The sequence below is a fragment of the Pteropus medius genome, unplaced genomic scaffold (assembly GCF_902729225.1).
Source record: "Pteropus medius unplaced genomic scaffold, Ma_sr-lr_union100, whole genome shotgun sequence".
NCBI classification, from domain to species: Eukaryota; Metazoa; Chordata; class Mammalia; order Chiroptera; family Pteropodidae; genus Pteropus; species Pteropus medius.
Genome location: NW_024349802.1, coordinates 6815940 through 6839681, shown reverse-complemented (window position 1 = coordinate 6839681; position 23742 = coordinate 6815940). Strand labels below are relative to the sequence as shown.

The 23742-nt window shown below is 41.5% G+C and overlaps 2 protein-coding genes and 1 pseudogene across 2 annotated transcripts in view; 1 reads left to right on the top strand and 2 right to left on the bottom strand.

Moving 5' to 3' along the window:
• Positions 1-1493: 1493 nt before the first annotated feature.
• CATSPER3 (cation channel sperm associated 3) lies at positions 1494-20725 on the bottom strand. The gene is made up of 8 exons (XM_039836068.1): positions 20601-20725; positions 18834-18987; positions 8210-8449; positions 4610-4792; positions 3752-3892; positions 3288-3407; positions 2701-2858; positions 1494-1782 (listed from the first exon to the last, which is right to left on the bottom strand). The coding sequence occupies exons 1-8, from the start codon at positions 20699-20701 to the stop codon at positions 1677-1679; spliced, it is 1203 nt and encodes a 400-aa protein (XP_039692002.1). The 5' UTR covers positions 20702-20725; the 3' UTR covers positions 1494-1676.
• LOC120581825 (uncharacterized) lies at positions 9672-9787 on the top strand (annotated as a pseudogene).
• Positions 19250-23742, bottom strand: part of PCBD2 (pterin-4 alpha-carbinolamine dehydratase 2) — a 46893-nt gene continuing 42400 nt past the window's right edge. Inside the window, exon 5 of the mRNA XM_039836060.1 lies at positions 19250-22497. The gene's annotated coding sequence lies outside the window, so the exon portion shown is untranslated. The remainder of the gene's footprint in view (positions 22498-23742) is intronic.

Sequence of the window (23742 nt, the reverse complement as noted above, 5' to 3'; positions counted from 1 at the left end):
AGTGAGAGCAGATAGATGTGTTTTCATATCCCCCTAAGCAACAGTGGCACCCAGTGTGAGCAGCTGGCACTGTCTGCTTTGCCCCAGCCCTGAATCAAGACATTGCCTTAGGCCTTCCTGCCCTGCTGACTGGGCAACACCCCACCAGAGCACTCCTGGAAGCCTCCAGCCTTCATGATTAGGCATTAGTATCAGGGTCTGAGCTTCTCCTCCTGCCACAAAGGGCACAGACACCTTGCCTACTTCAGGCTCGCCCCTCAGGGCACTGGCACAAAGTTCTCTCCACCCCAGGAAGCATCAAGGCTACATCTCCTGCCTTCAGAGGGCTCCCCCATAGCACAGCAATGGGTCTCACACTCCAGAGGAGTTACTGTTTATCTGGCTGGATTATTTCCCCTACACAACCATAAGCACCAAGAGGGCCAGCAAGAGGACCTGCACTAGACTATGAGTTTCTCATAAGCATAGAAACCCCAGCACCCAACACAGCTCAGTAAATAGCAGTCAATGTATGAATGAAACCACAAGTATAGGCTTCCACCTGCCCTTGCCCTGTGTCCTCGGGGATGCCATTACCTAGGCCTGGAGCCCATGAGCCCACCCATGGGACCCTTTTGTGCAGCCACAATCAACTCTACCCCTCATGTGTTCTGCTGACCTGACTCTCCAGAGGGGCCTTTCTACACTCATCTGCAGGTGCTGGTCTCCCCATCTCCAGCTCTACCCAGAACTTGCCCTCCGACTGAGATGGCACTGCCAAGGTGACAGGCCTCAAGAATACTACCCAGCAAGGGAGCAGGGGGTCAGGCCAGTTGGGAACAAGAAATACAAGCCACACTGCCATAACCGGGCCCTCGGACAGCTCCATCACGGCTAGATTGGGGTGGTACCCGAACCTTGGCAACTCTGGCAGCCAATTGGCCAGGAATGTCACAGAAAACCCCGCCTTTTTCAGTGAAGAGTCCTAACCAACCATAATGGGGGAAGCAGCCCAAAGCGCCTGATGCTGCCTCTCTTCTGTCCCCTGTGTGAAGCGCCTTGGCGCTGCTTGCAGGCCACATCCCCAGGACAGGGCACCCTGAGCTCCATGACTACACAGTAGAGTCCTGCCAGTGACAGCTGACCCCTTGGAGCTCCACGACCACTGTGAGCCTAGGGTAAAGCAGTAGACCTCTAAAGAGGGATCCCCACTGCAGTTGGACTGCAGAGAGAGATGTAGCTCAGTCAAATGAGGGGTCACCCCCATAGATGAGCCCAGCAAAGGTTCCAAAAGGGAATTAGGCCACACCAGCTCAAAGGAGCCATACACCCTTATGGGGCTGTTAGGGGCCCTTTGGTCTAGGGTCCTCGGCCAGCTTCCTCAGGAGCACAATGGATATTTGCTATTGGGGTCGAGGGAGGAGAGAGCCCTCAACCCCAATAGTGTGGCCCCTGAATATGGGCTCTGGCCAGGGCGAGTCTTGGGCCTCCTTTTCCCCACTCTTGAGGTCTAGCTGTGTCGTGTGTGTGTGTGTATTGGGGGAATCAGGCTTCGAGGGCACCTACCCAGACCCAACCCCAAAGGTGAGGAAACAGCATGATCACAGCAAGTGTGAAGAGATCAACTCAGAAAGCCTGTGTTTAATGGGGGCCTGTCACGGCCTTCGAGGCCTTCATTGCCTGGGTGCCATACCAAGCTACTTCTCATGGATATTTTCTGAGGAGTAGGACTGTTTCTTCTGGGGCAAGTCTTCAAGCATCAGGCTCAACACGTGCACGATCTCATAGTACAGCTCTTGAAGCCTGGAAGTGGAGTGGGAGAGGGGGCCTGAGCTTGGGGGGGGAACTCTGTGCCATCCAGGCCCCACCCATCACATGCTTGCACCTGCATATTCACCGCACGTGGCAGGTGTAGGGTCAGGGAAGAGCAAGGACTTCAGAGCTTGATCAGGCTGGGCTGGAATCTGGGTCTGCCACTCTACCTGTGGCCCCTGGAGTAAGTTATTTCACTGCACATGTCAAGTTGTAGCCAACAAACTCCTGGGTTCATGTGGAGGTGGCCAGACACTGCATGGCCCATTCTGGGGCCAAGAGTGGGTGTTCCCTGATCTCTCCCTTTTTTTCCCTCCGGTCTGTGAAGCCCTCCAGGGGGCTTTTGTCAAGAAGCCAGGCTAATCGTGTTTTTCTTTGTTCAAGAGCCCACCGTGGCTCCTATGTGCCCATGTCCTTCCCCTTCTTGCAGTAGTGGCTAGTTAAAACCTCAGTTAACTTACACTGAGCACAGCCCTGGGCCAGGCCAACCTCACTGTTTTTAGAATCAGCCCAACAGACTCTCATGTAACAGGTAGAAAAGGGGCAGAGATATGCCCAGAGTTGCAGAGGAAGGTAGCACAACCTTGCCAGGAATCTCTGCTCTGGACTCACCAGCCAGCGCTCCTCTCTCTGCCCCCTTAAAAGGACCAGTGAGGAGGGGCTTGGAGAGCCAAAGGAGCCAGCATTTAAGTACAGGACAGGGAGGGCTGGAGAGGGCCAGGGGAGCAGAGTCTCCTAACCATGGGCCTGTCTGCACAGCCTGCATGCGTGGAATTCTGTACCCCCAAAAAGGGCCTCGCCCCACCCACACTGTACATCAGCCATCACCCGCTATGCTCTCCCAGAGCACTCGACATGGCCTTGCACTCAAAGAAGTCAGAGGACCAGGACCAGTGGGCTGGGACTGACTTGTAGATTGTGCTGTCCTGGTTGTCCAGAGTAGACAAGTAGACATCGATGAAGGGTAGGCTAGTGCCAAAATCATCCAAGACCATGGGGTCAGTGTGCCGCAGGGTCTTCTTGAAGTTCTCCACCAGCTCACTGAAACTTTTGTAGTCAGCGTTTTTCTAGAGAGGGAACCATAAAGAGATCAATGACAAGGAGGAGGGGACCCTCAAGATACACAGAGTCCTGGGGACCCTCCACACAGGGCTCAGGTGGAGGGCTGACCCTGGCCCTAAGGTGAGTCCTGAGCCAAACCACAGGCTCACCCTAGCCCCTTCTGAGCCTGGATCCCCTGACTGAGGCAGCCTCAAAAACCACCATCTCTGACCTGAGGACAAAGGACACAGAAGGAACTGGTCAGAGCCTGAGTGTGGCTCAGTGTGGTCTCACCTGCCCTGGATAAACCTTGAGCATAGTCAAGACAGATGTCTCCACCTCAGAGAAGAGGCTACAGAGGGATGCACCAATCACATGGAGGAGAGAGGGGCACTTGCCCTCATCCTGACTATTCCTTCAGCCACGACTGTCCATCTCTCTGTTTGTCCACCTACCTGTGTCTGCATCAGCCTGCTGACCTCCTCCTGCTGCCGCTTTACAATCACCTGCTTCTCTTCCATGAGGATCATGTGCCTCTCTACCCTCAGTTCCCTCTCAAACTTTTTGATGGAGTCCTGGAGAGTAGGATGAGATAAGGTGAGGGCTCTCATTGGATACCCGCCCCCAGTCTTTCTTCTTCCCTTGCACTGCTGCTCAGGCCCCTCAGCAGGAGGACCCCCTTCACATAGGGCCAGCCCCCAACTCAACCTGCCAGTGCAGCTGCAGTGACTCCCCAAGCTCTTGTTCTGCTGGCCACCACCATGAGGCAGGGAAATGCACTGGCTCAGGGAAAAGAGTTGCCTGGTCACCTCCCCTCCACTTTAGGAGGCAGACAGCTCAGGGTCCTCCCTGAAGTCCTGGCCCACGGCCCTGCTGCCACACCTAAGCCAAATCCCGACTCTCGCAGGTGCAGCCTCACCTCAGTGTGGATGATCATCACGCCCACGAACATGCTGAGGAAGACAAAGGAGGCAAGCAAGATGAAGATGATGGTGAACGCCCGGCTCAGAGCAAAGTTCCGGCTGTCCAGCTGCTGCTGCAGGTCTGTCCAGCCATCAACCTTCGCGGACGGGGGAGGGCAGGCTGAGTGCCAAGGCCCAGCAGGATGGGCCTCCTGCTCACCTACCCTGGGAAGCCCCTGCTCCACTGTGGAGGCGGCTGGCTCTGCCTCCACATCTGCCCCTCAGCATTCTCTGCCTCAATCCACTAACTCCAGTGCATTCGTGGTGGTCTGGGGATTCGGGGCTCCGCTGAGTGGGGGGCACTTCTGGCCAAGGTGCCCTGGGGGTTCTTCTCCAGAAGGCCTCCTTGCCTTCCCAAAAAGACACTGCTTTTCTGCCAGGCTCTTCTTCAGAAAGATCCCAGTCTCCAGAGTCTAACAGAGTACAGACTTCTAAACTTTGGCTTTGCAGTTTATCCTGGGTAGATTTGTGACAGTCTATTCCCCCAAAAGGCTGTGTGACATGCGTTTCACCTCTAAATTAAACTTATTCCAAACAAATTATCTTTTGAGAACTCTCTGAAAGTTGTACAACCCTGTGAGACAAATGGGAATGCTCTAGGGACTCACGAGATTAGATATAGAGATGGACTCCTGGCCAGGGCACTGGCCTCTGCTTAGTCCTGGGAGGCCAGCCTCAGTTTCTCCAGCCCAGCTAAGTACCTGAACATGAAAGCAGCCCCATGGGAAGCCCAGCATGTCCACACACTCGTACTAGCTGGCAGTCCCTTCTCAAGGCCCCTTCCCTCCACCCCATACTGTTCCCAAACACCTTACCGTGGCCAAACTGAAGAGGGTAAAGAAGGCCATAGCCAGGTTCCCCCAGTTATTCACGTCACCCCTGTCTGGAGCTCCAAATAGGCAGAAGCCCAGAATAGCGAAGATGTACATCAGGACGAAGAACAGGATGAGCACAGAGGCCACGGTGTAGGCTGTCTGCCCCACGGCAGTGATGAGTGTCTGCAAGGCAGAAGCACCGGGGCTAGGCAAGGCTGCAGGTTGAGTGAGAGGCAGGGGTCTGAGGGGACGGAGGTCCAGTCTTCCCAGACCACAGCTGTCCCCGGTATCCAGCGCCGTGCCTAGCATGTGGTAGTTGCTTGATAAAAATGGTTGGATGGACAAAGGGAGGGGAACTCTGCCTGGATGGAGGGCTGGACAGTCTAACAATAGCTGACGCCTGCCCTCACTCATGGGCAGATCGCGTGCGCTGCCTCAGGTCTGGGGTAGTCTCCCCTCTGGCACCACCACCCATTCCGCGTGAAGCCCTGCCTGGCTTCGTGCTCATCCCAAGGTGTTCTACTCCTGCTTCTCACTGAGGGCCAGCTCTGAATGCTCCTCCAGACCCAGAGGTGTAGGGGAGCTACTCTAGGCATGGAAATGAAGAGCACTGAGAAGAACATGGCTTCCCATTTTTCCTGCACCCTGTTTCACAGGCAGGTCTCCATCTTGTGACCTTAGTCTTCCTCCCATGAAACGGGCATTTGTCTTGCTTCCCACTATACTGCCCACTAGTGGAGTGTATAGCACAGTGTATAGCTCCTCATCATTCATTCCTCATGCCCCCAAGTCTCACATGTAGTTAGGTGCTCAATATGTGTTCACCCACCTACATGCTGTCACAGACATCATTTTAGGTAGGTAGGTGTTATCGTTCTTCCCATTTCAAGATGAGGGATCAGAGGCTCAGAGAAGCAAAATGGCTAGGCCAGGGTCACACTCCAACACAGTGGCAGAACTGGGACCAACTCTCAAGCCCTTAGGCACCTTCGACCATTAAGGCCTTTTTTTTCCTAATCTAAGAAACCATTTATTTGGCTTAACACTAGGAAAGAAGGTGCTTGATAGAGCTGTGACACTGGACAGTAAAGTTCGGATAGTTTGGGGTAATTTGGGAAACAAAGAGAACCCAAGAGCACTGGGGCTGCTCCCCACGGGCGTTGGTTTGGCAGCTGCCTGCAGGGGTGAATGCAGGCTGGATGCCTCCCTCCTCTGTCTGGGGGAAGAAAATCAGTGTTTGGGGATTAATTGCAAAAGAGATGAGATTTAAAACAATGCCTCCATCCCTGTGAGACAGAGACAGAATTTCTTTCAAAAAAAATGACTAAGACTGAAGAGGTGACTCCACACAAGCAATGCTGCATGGGACACAGTCTGCAGGCGAGGTCTGCACGGGCGGAGAAGGGGGTCATTCTATGGTGATCCCCCTCCTAAAAATCCTCTTGCCTAAGGACACCTCTCCTCAGCAGCCCTCTGGAGGGAGGATGCCCATCCTGTTCCTTATTCTCAGAGTCCCTGACTCTGTGGGCAAAGCCCCTGCTTCTGGGCCGGGCCCACCTTCCAGCTTCCCACTCCACCTTGTGTCTCAGAATCTCTGCCTTCAGGCTCCACCCAATCCTGCCGTCCTCCTGGGGGCCTTCAGCATCTCTACAGAAACCTACCATCCCCCAAGCCTCTTTGTCCCTTGCCTTCCTTATCTCCAGTGACCTTTGCACCACTTTAGACCTCTGTTCCCTTGGGCCTGGAAAAACCAGGCTACACTTCCCACCCTCTCTGATCACTCCCTCACTCTGAGGTGCCCACCACCTGGCACTTAGCTCCCAGAGACTTCCGGTCTCCTTTCCTGTCCATTTGTCTTACTACTGTCCCTACCAGACATCTACTCCAACGCCCACCACCTCAGACACTCCCCTCCCCCTTCTGGGTCACATTACAGGATCTGTCTCCAGCCATGCTCAGGTCTGAAAGGAAGAGTGCCATGATTTGATGTACACTTTAAAGATTCCCCCAGCTGCTGGGGTGTTTCTGCTCCAGTGCTCTCAATAGTGTGGGAAGCCATTACAGGAATCCAGGTAAAGGTGGATGGATGGTGATGGAGAAGAGATGATGGCTGTGAGAGTGAAAAGTTATGGACAGGCAATAACTATTTAGGAGGCCATGCAACAGGACTTTGGGAGAAGGGAGTCAAAGCTAACACTCAAATTTTTGACTTGGCAGTTGAATGGGGGTAGAGGGGACCTTTCACCAAAAGACAAAGCATAGGAAGAGGAGCCAGGGTTTTGGGATTTGAGGGTGGGGGTAGGGGGAGAGTGATGACTTCCAGTTTAGACGTGTTGAGTTTGAGGAGCATGTGAGATGTCCAGGAGGCAGTGGGTCTGAAGGTCATAGAGAGATGTGGGCAGGTGAAGACTCCTGAAAAGTGGAAAAGTGGAAAAGATTACCTAAATTGAATATGCAGAGATGGGAACTCAGGAAACAACACTATGGGCCAGGCAAGGAAAACACGTACCCAAAAAGTCATGCCAAGTGACAGGACAAAAGCCAAGAGAAGACAGTGATAAGAATGACAAGGGAAATGGCCAGTGGCCTTGGTGACAAGGAGGTGTTTGGCAACCTCAGAGAGGCTAGTTACTTTGGAGTGGCCAGAAGAATCCAGGGCATAAATGACAGATAAGGAAGTGGGGACTGAGAGTGCAGACACCACTTTCCTAAAGCCTCATCATGAAGAAAAGGAGAAGGAGGGCTGGACTCTGTTATTTGGCGGGGGACACACACACGTGTGTGACTACCTGAGAGCGAGGAAAGAATGAATGAGACTCTGTGGCAGGAGGAGCTCTTTAACATTCCTCTCATCTTCTCTGCCGAAGCCTGGGATACCCTGTTGGGCCTAGGTCCTGGGCAGATACCCAGGCTGGTCCAGAAGCAATCTCTCAGCAGAATGGGCTGACATACCCAAACTAGTCAGAGGTCCAAACCAGCTCCTTCCTGAAGAAGCATGGGCACTGTGTGCAGAGCCGGGGCAAATATCCTGTGTCCAGGCTGAATGCCTAAGGACATGGCTGGGCTAGCTCAGGTCTGTTCTGAAAAGTGCTGAGCCAAGGAAAGCCTGACTACCCCACAGCCTCTCAGCAGGAGCAGCATTTCCAGAGCTGCCCAGACAAAGCAATGAGACCATTCCAGAACATCGAGTGCAGCAGCAGATTCTTAGCTACCTGGGGAAAGCAGTGAGTGACAGAGGCCACCAAAAAGCTGGAGACTCCTAGGCATGTAGTTCAAAGAGTGTGTGCCATAAGAAGATGGTACACTTTGTAGCATGGGAGAAAGTAAAAGTTCAGCTGGCTTCTAGAGTCAGACACATCCGTGAAATCTCAGCTCTGGCATCTAACTGCTGAGTGACCCTGGGCCTCAATTTCTTCATCTATAAAATGGAGCCAATAATACCCTTCCTACAATTGTTTTAATATTAAATGAGATAATATGAGTAAAGATCAACCTGTCACACAGTAGATGATAGTAGAATTATTCTTTCATCAGGGGATGGTGGGCAGATAGGCCCTGTCACCTGCACTCTCTGAACCACGGCACCGCTGGTTTACTCACCCGGATGCCACGGCTATAAGTGATAAGCTTGAGAATGCGCAGGGACTGCAAGCCATCGACAATGTGGAGGAAGGGGTAGTACTGGCCCTTGATCTTGCGGAGACTATAAGGGATCAAGAGAATGATGATAACCATCACATCCAGCAGGTTGTAGCCATCCTTCCAGTAGTTGATGGGGTCCACGTAGAGCTTCATGAAGAACTCGGCACCATAGATGGACACAAAGACGATCTCTGAGACCTGAAGGGGTGGCAAAGTTCGGAGGGTCAGACCAAGCTGCAGGGCCCTCTAGTCCTGGCCTTTCCAACCAGGTGTGTGCTGGCTGGGAGAGAGGGCACCTAAGTCACCCACGAGAGAGAAATCCAGGCAGAGTCCCTAGCACACAGTGCACACACAATGTGCCTGACTCCCTTCTCCTTCTGCATCTTCCCTACTCCACCGCCCTAAGCCGGGGTAGTTGGGAATGACTCACTGACCCACAGGCTGAGTGACTAGATAGGCCCCAGTATAAGGCAACTCAACATGGAAGGTGACCTGAATGTAATGTTCCCCAGAGACAAGATCCCAAGAGTTTTCTAGCCAACCCGAATATCCAAACTTTTAGGACTATAGATTAAATATTCATCTACTAATATTTACTCTATTAATCACACATACTTAAAAATCAGTTAATTAATCTGTTTCTAAAGAACATTCTAGGGTTTTTTTCCACTTTTATGCTTTATAAAACAATCTTATTGAAATTCTTCTCATCTACAACTCCAGTGGCTTTGTTTATACCAAAAGGTACTTTTCGAGTCAGCTACATTTTTTCTTATCATCAATGCATTCATTCACTGGAGAAAGTTTGAGTTAGCATCTATCATGTGCCAAGCAGGTACCATTTTAGGCACTGGGAAATGAAACAATGAACAAGACAGAAAATGTCCAGCTCCTAGAAAGTTCGCAGTCTAGGAAGGGAGACAGAAACAAACATTTAAACAAATTCCTATATAATATAACGGCAGATTGAAAGGAAAATCAAATAACCAAGGGGGATGGAGGGACTGGTCAGGGTAGACAGGAGGGGCAGCTGTGGCAGCTATTTTAGAAAAAGTGGTAAGTGGAGGCCCCACTGAAGCCAGAAATGGAACCATGATAAAAACTGGGAGAATGCTTCCCAATGGCGTGCATGGAGGCCCTAAGGCGAGAAACGGGTTGTTGAAGGAACAACAAAGTCAGCATGGCTAGAACAGAAAGGGGAGAGCAGGCTGTGGAAGGAGGGCCTTGTAAACCTGGTGAGGGCTCTGAATTTTAATCTCGGCCTTGGAGGATTTTGAGCAAGGCAGCGATATGAACTGATTTGGTTTACATTTTTAAGAGCTCTCAGTGGTTGGACGTGGTTCCATAGTGTAGCGGTTAGCACATCTGCTTTACATGCAGAAGGTCCTGGGTTCATGCCCCAGTGGAGCCACGGTCCATGGTCTACGGCCATGCCACCCTGAACAAGCCCGATGTCTGATCTCAGAAGCTAAGCAGGGTCGGACCTGGTTAGTATTTGGATGGGAGACCACTTAGGAAGACCAGGTGCTGTCGGCATAAATAATAATAATAATAATAATAATAATAATAAAAGAGCTCTTGTGGAAAAGAGACTGGGGGGTGGGGGAGCTGGCAAGCATGGTGATTGGAAGGTGGGTCAGGGAAGAGGCAATAAATAGTAGAATTATTCTAGCAGTCATCCAGGCAAGAGATGCTATTTGGTTAGATTTGATCAGGGAATAGTGTGGAATTGAAGTGGGCAGATTCTGCATGTATTTTGTAGGCAGTGATGATGGGGCTTCCTGATGGACTCAGAGATGCAAAAGGAAGTGAGTAGTCAAGGAAGACTCTAGTGTTTCAGACAGAGACTGGGTGATGTGTTTCACTGACATGAGTATGGGGTGGGTTGAGGAGGGCTAGAAAGAGTTTCTGGAGGGAAATAGAAACATTTCTAAGATATACCACCTTTAAATATATGTCAGATGCTGTCACTGGAAATTGTAACACAAGTTGGGTAACATTAGAGCAACTGGTGTTTTTATTTGTCCTGTATACTTGTATTTGTGGCCCCCACACTGCAACCATTTACATATACTTTTTAAAACTACTATGTAACATTTAAGATACCAAAAAGGTATAAAGAATATAATGAATAACCATATACTACCACTCAGCTTAAGGAATAGAGTCACCATTATAGGCAGAGTCTCTTGTGGATCTCTCATTATTCAAATCCCCTTCCCTTTCCACAAGGTAATCCTATGTAAATCTAGAGTATTTCATGCCCTGTATTTTATTCTTTTACCACATATGTATCCCTAAAAAATACACGGCATTGTTTCACACTTTTATGCATTATATAAATAGCATATACACTAAAGTATTTTTCAGAAATTTTTTTCATTTAAAATTATGTTTATGAGTCATCCATGTTGATATGTGTAAACCTAGTTTATCGTTTCACTACTATTTAGCAATTCCACTCATGAAAATACTATTTATTTATCCAGTTCCCATTATGTTTAGCTTGTTAGTAAATTTTTACTATTGCAAAGAGTATAATAGCACAAAAAGGTTGTACAATTCTTATATATTTTACTGTACACATGTATAAAGTCTCTCTTATATACCTAGGAGTAGAATTGCTGGGTTGTAGTTTATGAGCATCTTCAACTTCACTGAATGTTGCTCAGCTGTTTTCTGAAGCTATTCTAACAATTTACTTTCATATCAGCAATATTCCTATTGTTTGACTTCCTACTAATATAGAGTTCTTAATTTTTGTCAGTCTGATGAATAGTATCCTATTTTTTATTTTAATTGTTATTTCTCTACTTATTAACAAAGTTGGGCAACTGTAAATTGGCTGTATCTAATCTTTTGCCAAACTGTCTGCTGTTTTGTCTTTTTCTTATTAAAGACAATCAATATTTCATATATTTTGAATCCTAATCTTTTACTTGTTGTATGCATTGCAAATATCATCTACACCGACATATCTTTTCATCTTTTTAATGATCTTTTGCTGAACAGACATTTAAAATTTTAATGGAATCAAATTAACCAAACTTTTTCTTCATGGTTTATGTATTTTGTATCTGAAGAATACCTTTTCCTCTTGAATATCATATAAATATTCTATATGTTCTTGTAAACATTTTAAAGTTGCACTTTTCAAGTTAGGTCTTTAATCCAGCTGTGTGTGCTATGAAGTAGGGATTCAATTGTATTTTTTCTTCATATGCACAATCATCCTAGTACCATTTAATGAATCTATCCTTTCACCACTCATCCGCAGTGCCATCTGACAGGTACCAACGTTTCCATACAAGCCAGGGTATGTTTCTGAGCATTCACTCTTTCCTGTTCCATTAGTCTATTTGTCTATCCATGCATCATCACTGTGCCTTAATTATTAAAGTTTTATAAAAAAATCTTGTTATCTGGTAAGTCAAGCCTTCTCCTCTTTTACCTTACAAAATCATCTTGGTTATTTTTTGCCTTTCATTCTTTTATCTAAATTTTAGCATCAGTTTTTGGCAACCCATAGAAAATCCTGCCACATTTCTTATTGGAATTGCATTGACTTTATAGATTAATTGGGGGAGACTGCATCTTTAAGAAACTGAGCCTTCCTATTCATGATCTAATATATCTTTCCATATGCCTTAACAACTTTTACATATTTTTATTTTCTCCTTAAAGATCACACAAATCTTTTGTTAGATTTGCCTCTAAATATTTTTTATATTTTGTTTTTAGAAGTGCTATCCTTTTTGTTGCTGATATATTAACTATAATTTTATTTAATCATATATCCGGCAAACTTGCTGGACTTATTTATTTATTAACTATTAATTAGTATTAACATTATTATTTTCAGATTCCTTTGGGATTTCTATGCAAAAATCATATCACCTGTGAATAATTAAAAAAATTTTTTTAACTTTCTTATACATTAGCTAAGACTCCAATACAAGTCTGATCAATAATAACTGGAATACACTTTTAAAGGGAACACTGCTAAAGTTTCACCACTAAGTGTGAATATGGCATAGGTTTTTCACAGGTACCCTTAATAAGGTTAGAAATAAATTCTTTCTATTCCTAGTTTGCTAAGTTTTTATCATGAAGAATAATCATGATAAACTTTTTTTCTGCATCTCTTGAAATGATCTTACTGGGGTTTTTTTTTCTCCTTTAATATTTTAAGCTGATTAATAAAATGTGTTTTTTCTAATACTTACATTCCTGGAAAAAAAAATCCAATTTGGTACATTATCTTTTACATACATTTTTAAAATTTAGTTCCCTAACATTCTGTTTGGAATTTCTGTGTCCAAATTTGTAGCATTGGGTGTCATTTTCCTTTTTCATACTGTCCTTCTTTAGTTTTAGCATGAAGGTTCACAAAATAATCTGTGGGCAGGGCAGATGAACTCATTTATCTAATTAGTGAAAGTGTTTTATATGTTTGAAATCGTATCTTCCATGAGTATAAAGCCATCTAGTCCAGGTTAATTTGTTTTGGGAAATGAAAAATTTTAATTACTAATTTTAAAGTACTAATTCAACACTTCATAGCCATTAAAGGACATATATGAACATATAAAGAGCATTTCAGATTTTTCCTTTTTTTAGTGAGAGTCAGTTTTGTAATATTTTTTCTAGAAAGTTGTACTTATCTCAGCAAGGTTTTCAAATTTATTGACAAAAAATGATTAGGATTCTGATATCTGTATCTGTAATTTCCCTTTTTAATTACTAACATGATTTTTGGGGCTTCTGTTTATCTTGTTTGTCTCATGAAGAAAGTTATTTTATAATAATTTTCTAAGACCTAACTTTTGGCTTTGTTGATACTTTCTATTGAATCTTTGTTTTCTATTTCATTCATTTTTGTTATCTTTAGTATTTCCTTTTATCTACTTTCCATCATTTTTCCTGCTCTTTTGATTTTATTCTGTTGCTCTTTTCTAACAGGCCAGCTCATTAATTTTTAATACCAAGATATAATTCATGTACCATAAAATTCACTGTTTTAAACTGTAGAATTCAGTGGCAGGGGAAGTTAGTTTTGAGTATTTATAAGCTTTGTTTTTTTATTGTGATAAAATATACATACCCTGAAATTTATCATTTTTAATCATTTTTAGGTATACAATTTAGTGGAAATAAGTACATTTACAATATTGTGCAACCATTACCATTATCTACCTCCAGAACTATTTCATCTCAAAGAGAAACTCTGTGCCCAGTGAACAATCATTTTTATCTCCTCTCTCCCTTACTCCTAGTACATTTTATTCTATTTTCAATCTATATGAATTTGCCTATTCTAGGTAATTCATATAGTAGAAACATACACTATTTACCCTTTCATGTCAGGTTCGTTTTACTTAGCATGTTTTCAAGATTAATTCCTTTTAAGATTGAGTAATATTCCACTTTGTGTATATACATTTTCTTTATCCATTCATCTGTCAGAAGAATGGACACTTTTGCTTCCACCTTTTGGCTATTGTGAATAATGCTGCTATGAACATGGGTGTACAAGTATATGTTTGAGTCCCTATTTTCAATTTTGGATATACACTTAGAAGTGGAATTACTGGATCATATGGTAACTATGTTTAACTTTTTGAGAAACTGCCAAACTGTTTTCTACAGTGGCTACATTTTACATTCCTACCAAGGGTCCTAATTTCTCCGCATCCTCACAAAAACTTATTTTCCAGGTTATGTTTTGTTTTTGTTTTTGTTTTTTTAATAATAGCTGTCTTTAATGGATATGAAGTTTTATCTCATTGTGGTTTTGATTTGCATGTCCTTAATGACTAATTATGTTGCAGGTGCTTATTGGCTATTTGTATCTCTTCTTTATGTCTATTCAACGCCTTTGCCCATTTTTGAATTGGATTATGTTGTTTATATTGTTGAATTGTGTAAGTTCATTACATATCCCGAATATTAATCCCTTATCAGACATGTGATTTACAAATATTTTCTCCCATTCTGTGAGTTATCTTTTCACTTTCTTGATAGTGTTCTTAGATTCACAAATGTTTTTAACTTTGATGAAGTCCAACTTATCGATTTTTTCTTTTTTGCCTATGTTCTTGGTATCGTATCTAAGAATACACTGCCAAATCCAAGGTCATAATGATTGACCTCTATGTTTTAAGAGTTCTAGCTTCTATATTTAGGATGTTAATCCATTTTGAGTTAATTTTTGTATATGGTCTGAGACGGATCCAACTTTACTCTTCTGCTTGTGAATATCAAGCTGTCCCAATATCATTTGATGAAGAGACTATTCTTTCCATCACGAAATGTCGCCCTTCCGAAAAATCAGTTGGCCAAAGATATTTGGATTTATTTCGAGAATGTCAATTCTATTCCATACGTCTATGCCTATCCTTATGCCAAGTACCATACGGTTTGATTACTATATCTTTGTAGTAAGTTTTGAAGTTAGAAAGTACAAGTCTTCCAACTTTGTTCTTCATTTTCAATATTGTTTGGGCTCTTTGGGGCTCCCTGCACATCCATATGAATTTGAGGATATGCTTTTCAATTTTATTTCTTTAATAAAAGGCTGTTAAAATTTTTATAAGGATTGCATTGAACTTGTAGATCACTTTTGAAGTCTTAACAAGTCTTAACAAATCTTCTAATCCATGAATACAAGGCCTTTCCAACCAATCTTCTAATCCATAAATATGGGGTCTTTACATTTATTTAAATCTTAATTTCTTGCAGCAGTATTTTATAATTTTCAGTATACACATCTTTCATCTCATTGGATAAATATACTCCTGAGCATTTTATTATTTTAGATACTGTAAATGGAATTTTCTTAATTTCCTTTTCAGAAGTTCATTGTTAATGCATAGAAATGCAACTGGTTTTTGTTGTTGACTTCGTATTCTGCAACTTTGCTGAATTTAATAGCTCTAATAGTTGCATATACGTGTATCATTTTTTTTTTAATTTTATAAGTTTATTTGAACCAAACTGATGATATATGCCAGGGAGCAAGATCTCAATGCTCCCGTGTGTGTATTCTTTGGGATTTTCTATATATAAGATCAAGTCATCTGCAAATTAAGGTAATTTCACCTTTTCTTTTCCGATTTGAATAACTTTTATTTCTTTTTCTTGCCCATTTGCTCTTGTTAGAACTGCCAGTACAATGTTGAATAACAGTGAAAGCAGGGATCTTTGTCTTGTTCCTGATCTGAGGAGTTATTAGCTATAGATCTTTTCATAAATATCCATTAAGTTATGGAATTTCCCTTCTATTTCTAGTTTATGTAATCATTAAAGGGTATTGGACTTTGTCAAGTGCTTTCTTAGTGTCAATTGAGGTAATCACGTGGATTTTTTACTGTTTTTATTGAAGTATAACACACATAGAGAAATGCACAAGTCAGAAGTATTTGAATGAATTCTTACCAGGCAAACATAACCATGTACTTCCTCTTTGCATCTTAAAAATACTATCCTGACTTCCTACATTACAGAAGTTTTGCCTGTTTTTCACACTTTATATGAATGGAATCAAATCGTATATATTCTTTTTGTCTGGCCTCTTTTGCTCAACATAGTACCAGTGGGATTTTTTTCCATGTTGTTAGGTATAGCAATAGTTAATTTTTATTGTTGTGCAGTATTCTATTAAGTAAATACCATAATTATATATTTAGGAGTGAGGTATATAACTAGGAGTGGAACTGCATAGTCAGTTCTTTCAAATTATAGCAATATGGTAGGTGTAGTGGAATTTCATTGTTTTAATTTGCATTGCTGATAGTTAATGAGATTGTTTTGGGATTATTTGGATAGCTTCTTTGGTGAAATGTCTGTTAAGTCTCTTGCCTATTTTTTTACGGTTAGCTTGCCTGTCTTTTGTATTTTTAAAAGCAGGTATAAAAATAATACAAGTTACCTCAAATAATTGTCTTATGATTTAGTTCCTTTTGTCCATTGTCAACTTTTTTTCTATTTCATTTTTCAATTAAATTTATTGGAATGACATTGGTTAATAAAATTAAATAGGTTTCAAGTGTACAATTCTATAATACATCATCTGTACATTGTATTATGTAGATTTTTTCCTTCATTATATTGATATATGACATTGACTGATTTTTGCACATTGCCTCGCATTCCTGGGATAAATCCTACTTGGTCATGGTGTATAATCCTGATAAGTATGCTGTTGGATTCAGTTTGTTAGTATCTTAATGAAAATATTTACATTTATATTCATAAGGGATATTTGTCTGTAGTTCTTTTTTATTATTATTTGTCTTCAGGGTAATGCTAGCCTCATGGAATGAGTTCAGAAGTGTTCCCTCCTATTTTTTGGAAGAATTTGAGGACTGGTGTTCATTCTTCTTTAAGTGCAAGGTAGGATTAACTAGTGAAGCCATCTGGTCCTGGGCTTCGCTTGGTTGGGAGGTTTTTGATTAGTGAATCTATCTTTTACCTGCTATACATATGTTCCAATATGTCTGTTTTCTTTCTTCTTGAGTCTGTTTGGTAGTTGGTTTGTTTCTAGGAATTTGTACATTTCAACTAGGTTATCTCATTTGTTTGCATGTAATTGTTTATAGTATTCTCTTATTACCATTTTTATTTCTGTAAGGCCAATAATAATGTCCCAAATTTTATTTCTATTACTAGTAATTCCAGTTTTTTCTTATTTTTCTTAGTCCAAATGGCTAAAAGTTTGTCTATTTTGTTGTTATTTTCAAAATACAAAATTTTTATTTTGTTTTTCTCTATTGTTTCTGTTTTATCTCACTCTAATCTTTTTAATTTCCTTCCTTCTGGTAGCTTTGGGTTTAGTTTGCTCTTCTTTTTTCTAGTTCCTTAAGGTATAAAGTTAGGTTTTTGATTTGAGATCTTTCTTCTTTTCTAATGCAGACATTAACAGGCATGAAGTTCCCTCAGAACACTGCTTCTGCTGCATCCTGTTTTATTATGTTGTGATTTCATTTTCATTGTCTTAAAATATTTTCTAATCTCCCTTGTGATTTCTTAAATAATAGAATGTGTTAAGAATGCGTTGTTTAATTTCCATATAATTGAAATTTTTTCCAATTTTCTTGCTGTTATTGATTTCTAGTTTTATTCCACTGTTGTCAGAAAAGATATTTTGTATAATTTCAATATTTAATTTATTGAGACTTTTTTTGTGTCCTAACATTTGGTCTATACTAAAGAATGCCCCACATGTACTTGAGAAAAACTCATATCTTCTTGATGAATTGATCTTCTTATCAATATATAATTCCTTCTGTCTCTTATAACAGTGTTTGCCTTAATATCTATTTTGTCTGACATTAGTATAGACAACACAGCTCTCTTTTGCTTTCTATTTGTACTGAATCTCTTTTTTCGTTCTTTCACTTTCAACCTATTTGCATCCTTGAATCTCAAGTGAATCTCTTGCAGACAGCATATATTTGGACTTTTTGATAATCTATTCTGTCTTAATTGGAGAGTTGAATTCATTTACATTTAAGGTAATTACTCGTAAAGAAGAAAACACTTCTGCTATTTTGCTATTTGTTTTATATATGTCACATCTTTTGTGGATTTTTTTCTTTTTTTTTTGGTAGCACACCATTTTGATTTTCTTGTTTCTTTTTCTGTATATTTTTAGTTATTTTCTTGTTGGTTACCCTTGGGATTGCAACTAACCTCTTAAATTTTAGAAATCTAGTTCTAATATAGCCTTAGCTTCATTAGTATATAACAATTGTTCCTATACAGCGCCATCCCTTTATGTTTCTGTCCTCACAAAACACATCTTTACAGTTGTGTGCCCATGAACTATCTACAATTATTGTCTTATGCATTTGTATTTTAAATCATAGAAAAAAAGGAGTTACAAACTAAAAATACAATAATACTGGCTTTTATATTTATCTACGTAGTTACTTTTATCAGTGTTCTTTATTCCTTTATATGGTTTAAGTTACTGTTTAGTTTCATTTCCACCTGAAGGACTATCTTAAGCATTTCTTGTAGAACAGGTCTACTAGCAACAAACTCCCTTGGCTTTTGTTTATCTAGGAATGTCTTAATTTCCCCTCATTCTTTGAAGAATAGTTTTGCTTGATATAAAATTCTTGGTTGACAATATTTTTCCTTAAATACTTTAAATATGTCATTTCACTGCCTTCTGTCCTCCAGAGTTTCTGAGAAATTGGCTATTAATCTTAGGATTCCTTGTATGTGACAAGTTGCTTCTCTCTTATCACTTTCTCTCTCACAGAGGCTAATACTATACAGCTGTGGCTCTTGGTAAGGATACCTTGTTAACTAGTTTTGATATAAACACTGTCCAGTGGTTTTTGGTTTTGCTATACAGTTGCTCTTTTTTTAAGAGGGGAATTCAGGGAAATTAAAAAACCATGTCACCATTACTACTGCTGCCATCTTGCTTCCCAGATTTTAGAGTATATTTTTAAAGCCCTTAGAATTTTTCTGCAGAAAATTTTCTTGGACAAAATTTCTTTAAAATCTTATAACTGTTTCAGAATTAAAACAGGTGAGACAAATAAAAATGGATGTTTTGTCTGCTTACCTCACAAAGTCTGAATAAGCTGTATTTTGTTTCAAAATCTGTCCCCAAGACCATCACAAGGGCATTCATTGAGATGGTAGTAATCATAATTAACCTAAAGAGATGACTCGTTATGACTCTTTTCACAAATGCCTGACACTGAGTATCCTTCCTCCTGTCAAAAAGTTAAATAAGAAGCATGATTATCTTATAACAGAGCTAGATCCCCAAACAATGAATACTTTTTTGAAGGCACTAGGGTCTTCTTTCCTCCTCCTGTGAATATAAGTTTACATATACTTTAAAATTGCAATGAAATGCTAATGACCACTGAAGTATGTATGATGATCACTGAGTGGGTCTGTTGGTTCTCTCTAGAACTCTGGAACGGAATAGTTACCACTCCTTCTCAAGCAAAACAAAGCATTATCTTCACATACGCATTCAATAAATTTTTATTGAGTGACTACTATTTAACTCATTCATTGCTCATTCAAAAGTTTTTATTCAGTGATGACTACATGCCAGGCATTATAGTGGGCACTGGGGATATATGTAAGCAAAACTAAATATCGTTAGTCTAGTAAGAAAAATGGATAAAAATCAAATAATCACCCAGACAAGTGCTTACAAATCATTTAAAAACACACACACACTTTTTTAAAAAATGGGTAAACACAGTCAACTCAGAAAAGAAATACGAATGGCAATGAATTTCCCCCAAAATATTCACTAACACTACAAGTCAGAGAAATGAAAATTAAGTAAAACTACTCTTTTTGCTTATAAAAATCAGCAAAGACTTAAACATAATAATAATCAATGCTGGCAATACTGTAGTGTGATGGAGCATTCTCATAAACTTCCGGGGAGATGTAAATTGATAGACTTTTCTGAAAAACCTTGGAACTGTTCATATCCTTGGACCAAAGAGAATACAATCTGAAATGCAAACAGTGACTTGGGCCAGATGTGTTTATCCCAACATTATTTACAGTAGTGAGAACTTAGAAACAATTTAAAAGTCTAACAAAAAAGACTGGTTAAGTAAATTATAGCATATCCATCTCATGGAATAGTATGAAGATACTAAAAATGTCTATGCAGTTTTCATAATTTAGAGAAATGCTTAGATCCATTGGATTGCAAAACACAAAAACAAAATAAGACACAAAATTCTCTACTCAAAATTATCTCAACTGTACAAAAACGGGTAGAAGAATAAATACTTGGCAGGAAATATGCCAAAATACTAAGTGTTGAGATTATAAGTGATTCTTTTTCCTGTTTATCTGTGATTTGCAATTTTTCTCAGAGTATTGCTTTTTTCCCATTATACGTAACAAATGAACATTCTCATAACAGCAAAAAAATATAGAATGCATATATTTTTATAATCTATGAAAACAAGATGTATGATTTTCATTATCTGATTTGAGATAGGGTCTGCTACTAAAAAAAAAAAAAAGCCTTCAAGTTATCTCACACAGTAATTAACAAAAAAGGACAAAACAAAGTCAAACTAGTCATTCAGTCTACAGGTCAAATAAGAGCAAGACTGAATGTTTGTCTTAACCAGCCAGTCATGATATTAGAGCCAAAGAAGCAAAACGTTTGGCTGAGCCTTCACCAACCTCACCAGTTAGAAATCAAAATTATCAAGGACACACACGTCAATTTGAGAAGTGGATGAGTGTCTATGAGAAGAGGCTGACAAAACACTTGCACCCTGGACCCACACTGCCATTTGCACATTTCTTAACAGGCAATAGAAATAACAATATTTACTGAAATGTCCCGAATTTTGCACAGAACATCAACGATGCACTGTCCAACTGTGAATTAGTCATGACTCTTGAGCGGGGCTGGTGATAAAAGTGTTGAGACATTTTCCAAATTTTCGATTTGTTCTCCTTGCTTTTATCATCCAACAGAAAATCTCTGCTTAGGGATTTCCTCGATGTCTAGATTCTAGAGGCGGCAGAGAAGGGTCCATGAAGGGAATCCTTGCTTTATGAGGTCACTCTTGGGCATTCCAGTACTTACCAGCCTGCCTGCTCCTGGAAGGGAGAGCTCCCTAGCTGATCTATGCACAGAACTTCTTTTCCCAGGGAGAATGAGAATGTCAGTTCGGCATAAGGGTTATAAGCACCCCACAATTGTGAAGCTCCAAGATAAAACTAAGAGACACCAGAGATAAGCCAGGCAAAAGCCCCTCATTCTTCAAGAAGTGCCTTCATCTGACAGACAAAGGCCTTTAATAACATACAAGAATAAGGATGTAGGAGAGGGGAAAACAAGATTCTCTGAGATTCTAAGAGCAAAAGCACACACCCAGGACATAGCACTGGAAACAGCTGGAAAGACAAGGAAAGATTTTGATGGGTTTGGAGCTAAAAAAACAAAAGGAGCAGAGGTTACCCAAGCCCAATACTGGCCTGGAATGTGCACATATGCTCACCTAAACAGAGTGTAAGGGATGAGTATAAGGTAGAGATGTTTTAGGTGCAAAAATAATACAGATTTTTACTCTGTGTAATTCTTGGGAATAATATATTCACCTTGCTCTCTTTTTCCTAAATCCTTTGCTTTTCAAGGCCTGTGTTGTACTAAATCTTTAGTGGCTAAATTGATCAAATTCCTGGAAACCTAAGTACTTGAGCCATAAGAAAAGGAGGCAACCGCCCACCACTGCTGTTGTCCCGGGTGTTCTAAAATAATTGTGTATGACTATTTCTGGTAAGAAAATACTCTTGTAGTCAACCAATATACTGAAATGGGAAATAACACCTTATTTACTCAATTTCTTCATTCAAAATCATCAACAGCCAAGCTTTAAAAATCACTTTGATTAATTTCCCGAAGATCCAAACTTTAGTCCCATCTTCTCACTCTATATTCTCTCTCTCTCCAGTACTCCCTACTGCCTCCTTTGGTCACATCCCCGCCCCCCTCCCCAACACCTTCTGGGCTCCTACCCAAAATCCCTGCAGTGGCCTCCTGGTGCAGCTGCTCAGAGAGAGCCTGAATCAGTTCTCCATCTCTGTCTCCACCTGCCCCAATACATCAGTGTGCCTAATCCCGCCAGGGGCATACAGAAGGCCCTCGGAAAGTGTGTGTTGTATCAATACACAAATGAATGGCTCCAGGGATCCTTATGCTCACTCAAGTAGCTGAGCATAGTGAGATTCCTGGTCCAGGAACCCCAATGGTACACTTCTATACCTTCCCTCTTTAAGCACCAAAGCATGCTTTGGGGAGAAATGAAAAGATTAAGAATGTAAAAAATTCTTCATTCTGCTTAGAGGGGTGAGGAAAGATGGCCAGCTGAGAGCAGCAGAGAAGAGCCCAGTTGTTCTGAGTGTGCTGAGGTTTCTGAAGTCACTGATGAAGACATCTAGCCCACAAGTGGAACTCTGGCTGGTGAGTGGAATCAGAGGTGATGAGCTTATCCAGGGCTTCATGAAACCGTCCAGATCTTTTCACAGAGAGGTGGGCATCCTGGCACGAGAAGCCAAAGGAGCATTTCTTCTGCCCTTCGGCAGCGAAGCACACTCTGCCCGACTTGGGCGGCACTACCTCAGCTGTACACAGCCAGGAAAATCAGCAGTCAGAGGCATAGCAGCTTGGTGACTCAGGTCTTCTGGCCAAGAGTCATCCCTTTAGTAGTCCCAAGTAACTGGCACTGAAACACAAAGCTCACATATTATAGCCAAACCCTACTATATAGCTCTTGCTATTTTGCAGGAAATTTTACAAAATTGAAAGTTATAAAGTTCAACTAGTATATTTTGGAATGCTGGATTAGAAAGTTTACAGACTGCTTCATACCAACACTAGTTGTCCAATACTTCAATACACTAAGGGAGGTCAGGTTTGTGTCCCAGTACAATACACATGCTGCTGCTTTTTATCTAGAGCAAAACCATAAAATAAAAACCATGCTTATTCTACGTATCCAGAGACTTCCTATATCTTATCAATATCAAAAAGTAACCATTATTTTCAGAACTTTCATTATCTTCATTTGAGAAAAAGACGCTGTCAAATGGGCTACCCTTGGTTTGTCATAGAGTCACAGGTCATGTCTACTTAATGCTGCTCTACTCCAGTGATCATTTAGAAAGAAAATGGAGGAAAACCAAAGCTTACCACATAAGAGACACCACTGCCATCACACAGAGATCTGGAACAGAAGGGAACTTGGGAGCCTCCAACCTTACCAATGTCTCTTTTAAGCTAAAATGTCAGTTACTTGAAGCAAGTCTGGGGACTTATTCTGTTAGAATTTATCACAATGAGTATTTCTATGGCCTTCTGATATGGGACCTTTGATTCTCTATAGTTAAGTTTGTGAGTTCCAGCAGATGCAACATAGACCTTATGTCAAACGTTCACGTAGATGCTAATCAGTAGCTGCATTCTCAGGTCTCACCACTGCAATTACAAGCCATATCTTGTTTGCTCTACCATATGTGCTATATGTGGTATATGTTAATAGCCAATGAGTTTAGCACCTCAGATTTACATTCAAAACAGAGAGAAAGGTTTCTGTTCAGGGTCATATGTTAAATGTATGATAGCACAAGGGAGCAAACAAGCAAATCCAGAAGGTGGAATATTCTATAGCAGTGGTCCCCAACCTTTTTGGTACTAGGGAAGGGTGCTCCTATGAGAATCTAATGCCTGATGATCTGAAGTGGAGCTGAGGCAGTGATGCTAGCGCTTGGGAGCGGCTGCAAATACAGATGAAGCTTCGCTTGCTCATCAGCTGCTCACCTCCTGCTGTGCAGCTTGGTTCCTAACAGGCCATGGACCATACTGGGATTTGGGGATCCCTGGCCTACAGGACTCCTAACCCAGTTTTTACAATAAGTCAATGACATGGAGGAAAGGGGGAGGGAGGACAGCTAGCTTGCTCTAGATTGAA

Excerpts from the sequence above, each read along its gene's own strand:
- CATSPER3 (XM_039836068.1), bottom strand. The coding sequence starts at position 20,701 with ATGTCTCAACACTTTTATCACCAGCCCCGCTCAAGAGTCATGACTAAT. Across the intron at positions 4,793-8,209 it reads CTTATAGCCGTGGCATCCGG|ACACTCATCACTGCCGTGGG; the intron begins GTGAGTAAACCA and ends TCTGCCTTGCAG. Across the intron at positions 2,859-3,287 it reads GCAGGCTGATGCAGACACAG|AAAAACGCTGACTACAAAAG; the intron begins GTAGGTGGACAA and ends TTCCCTCTCTAG.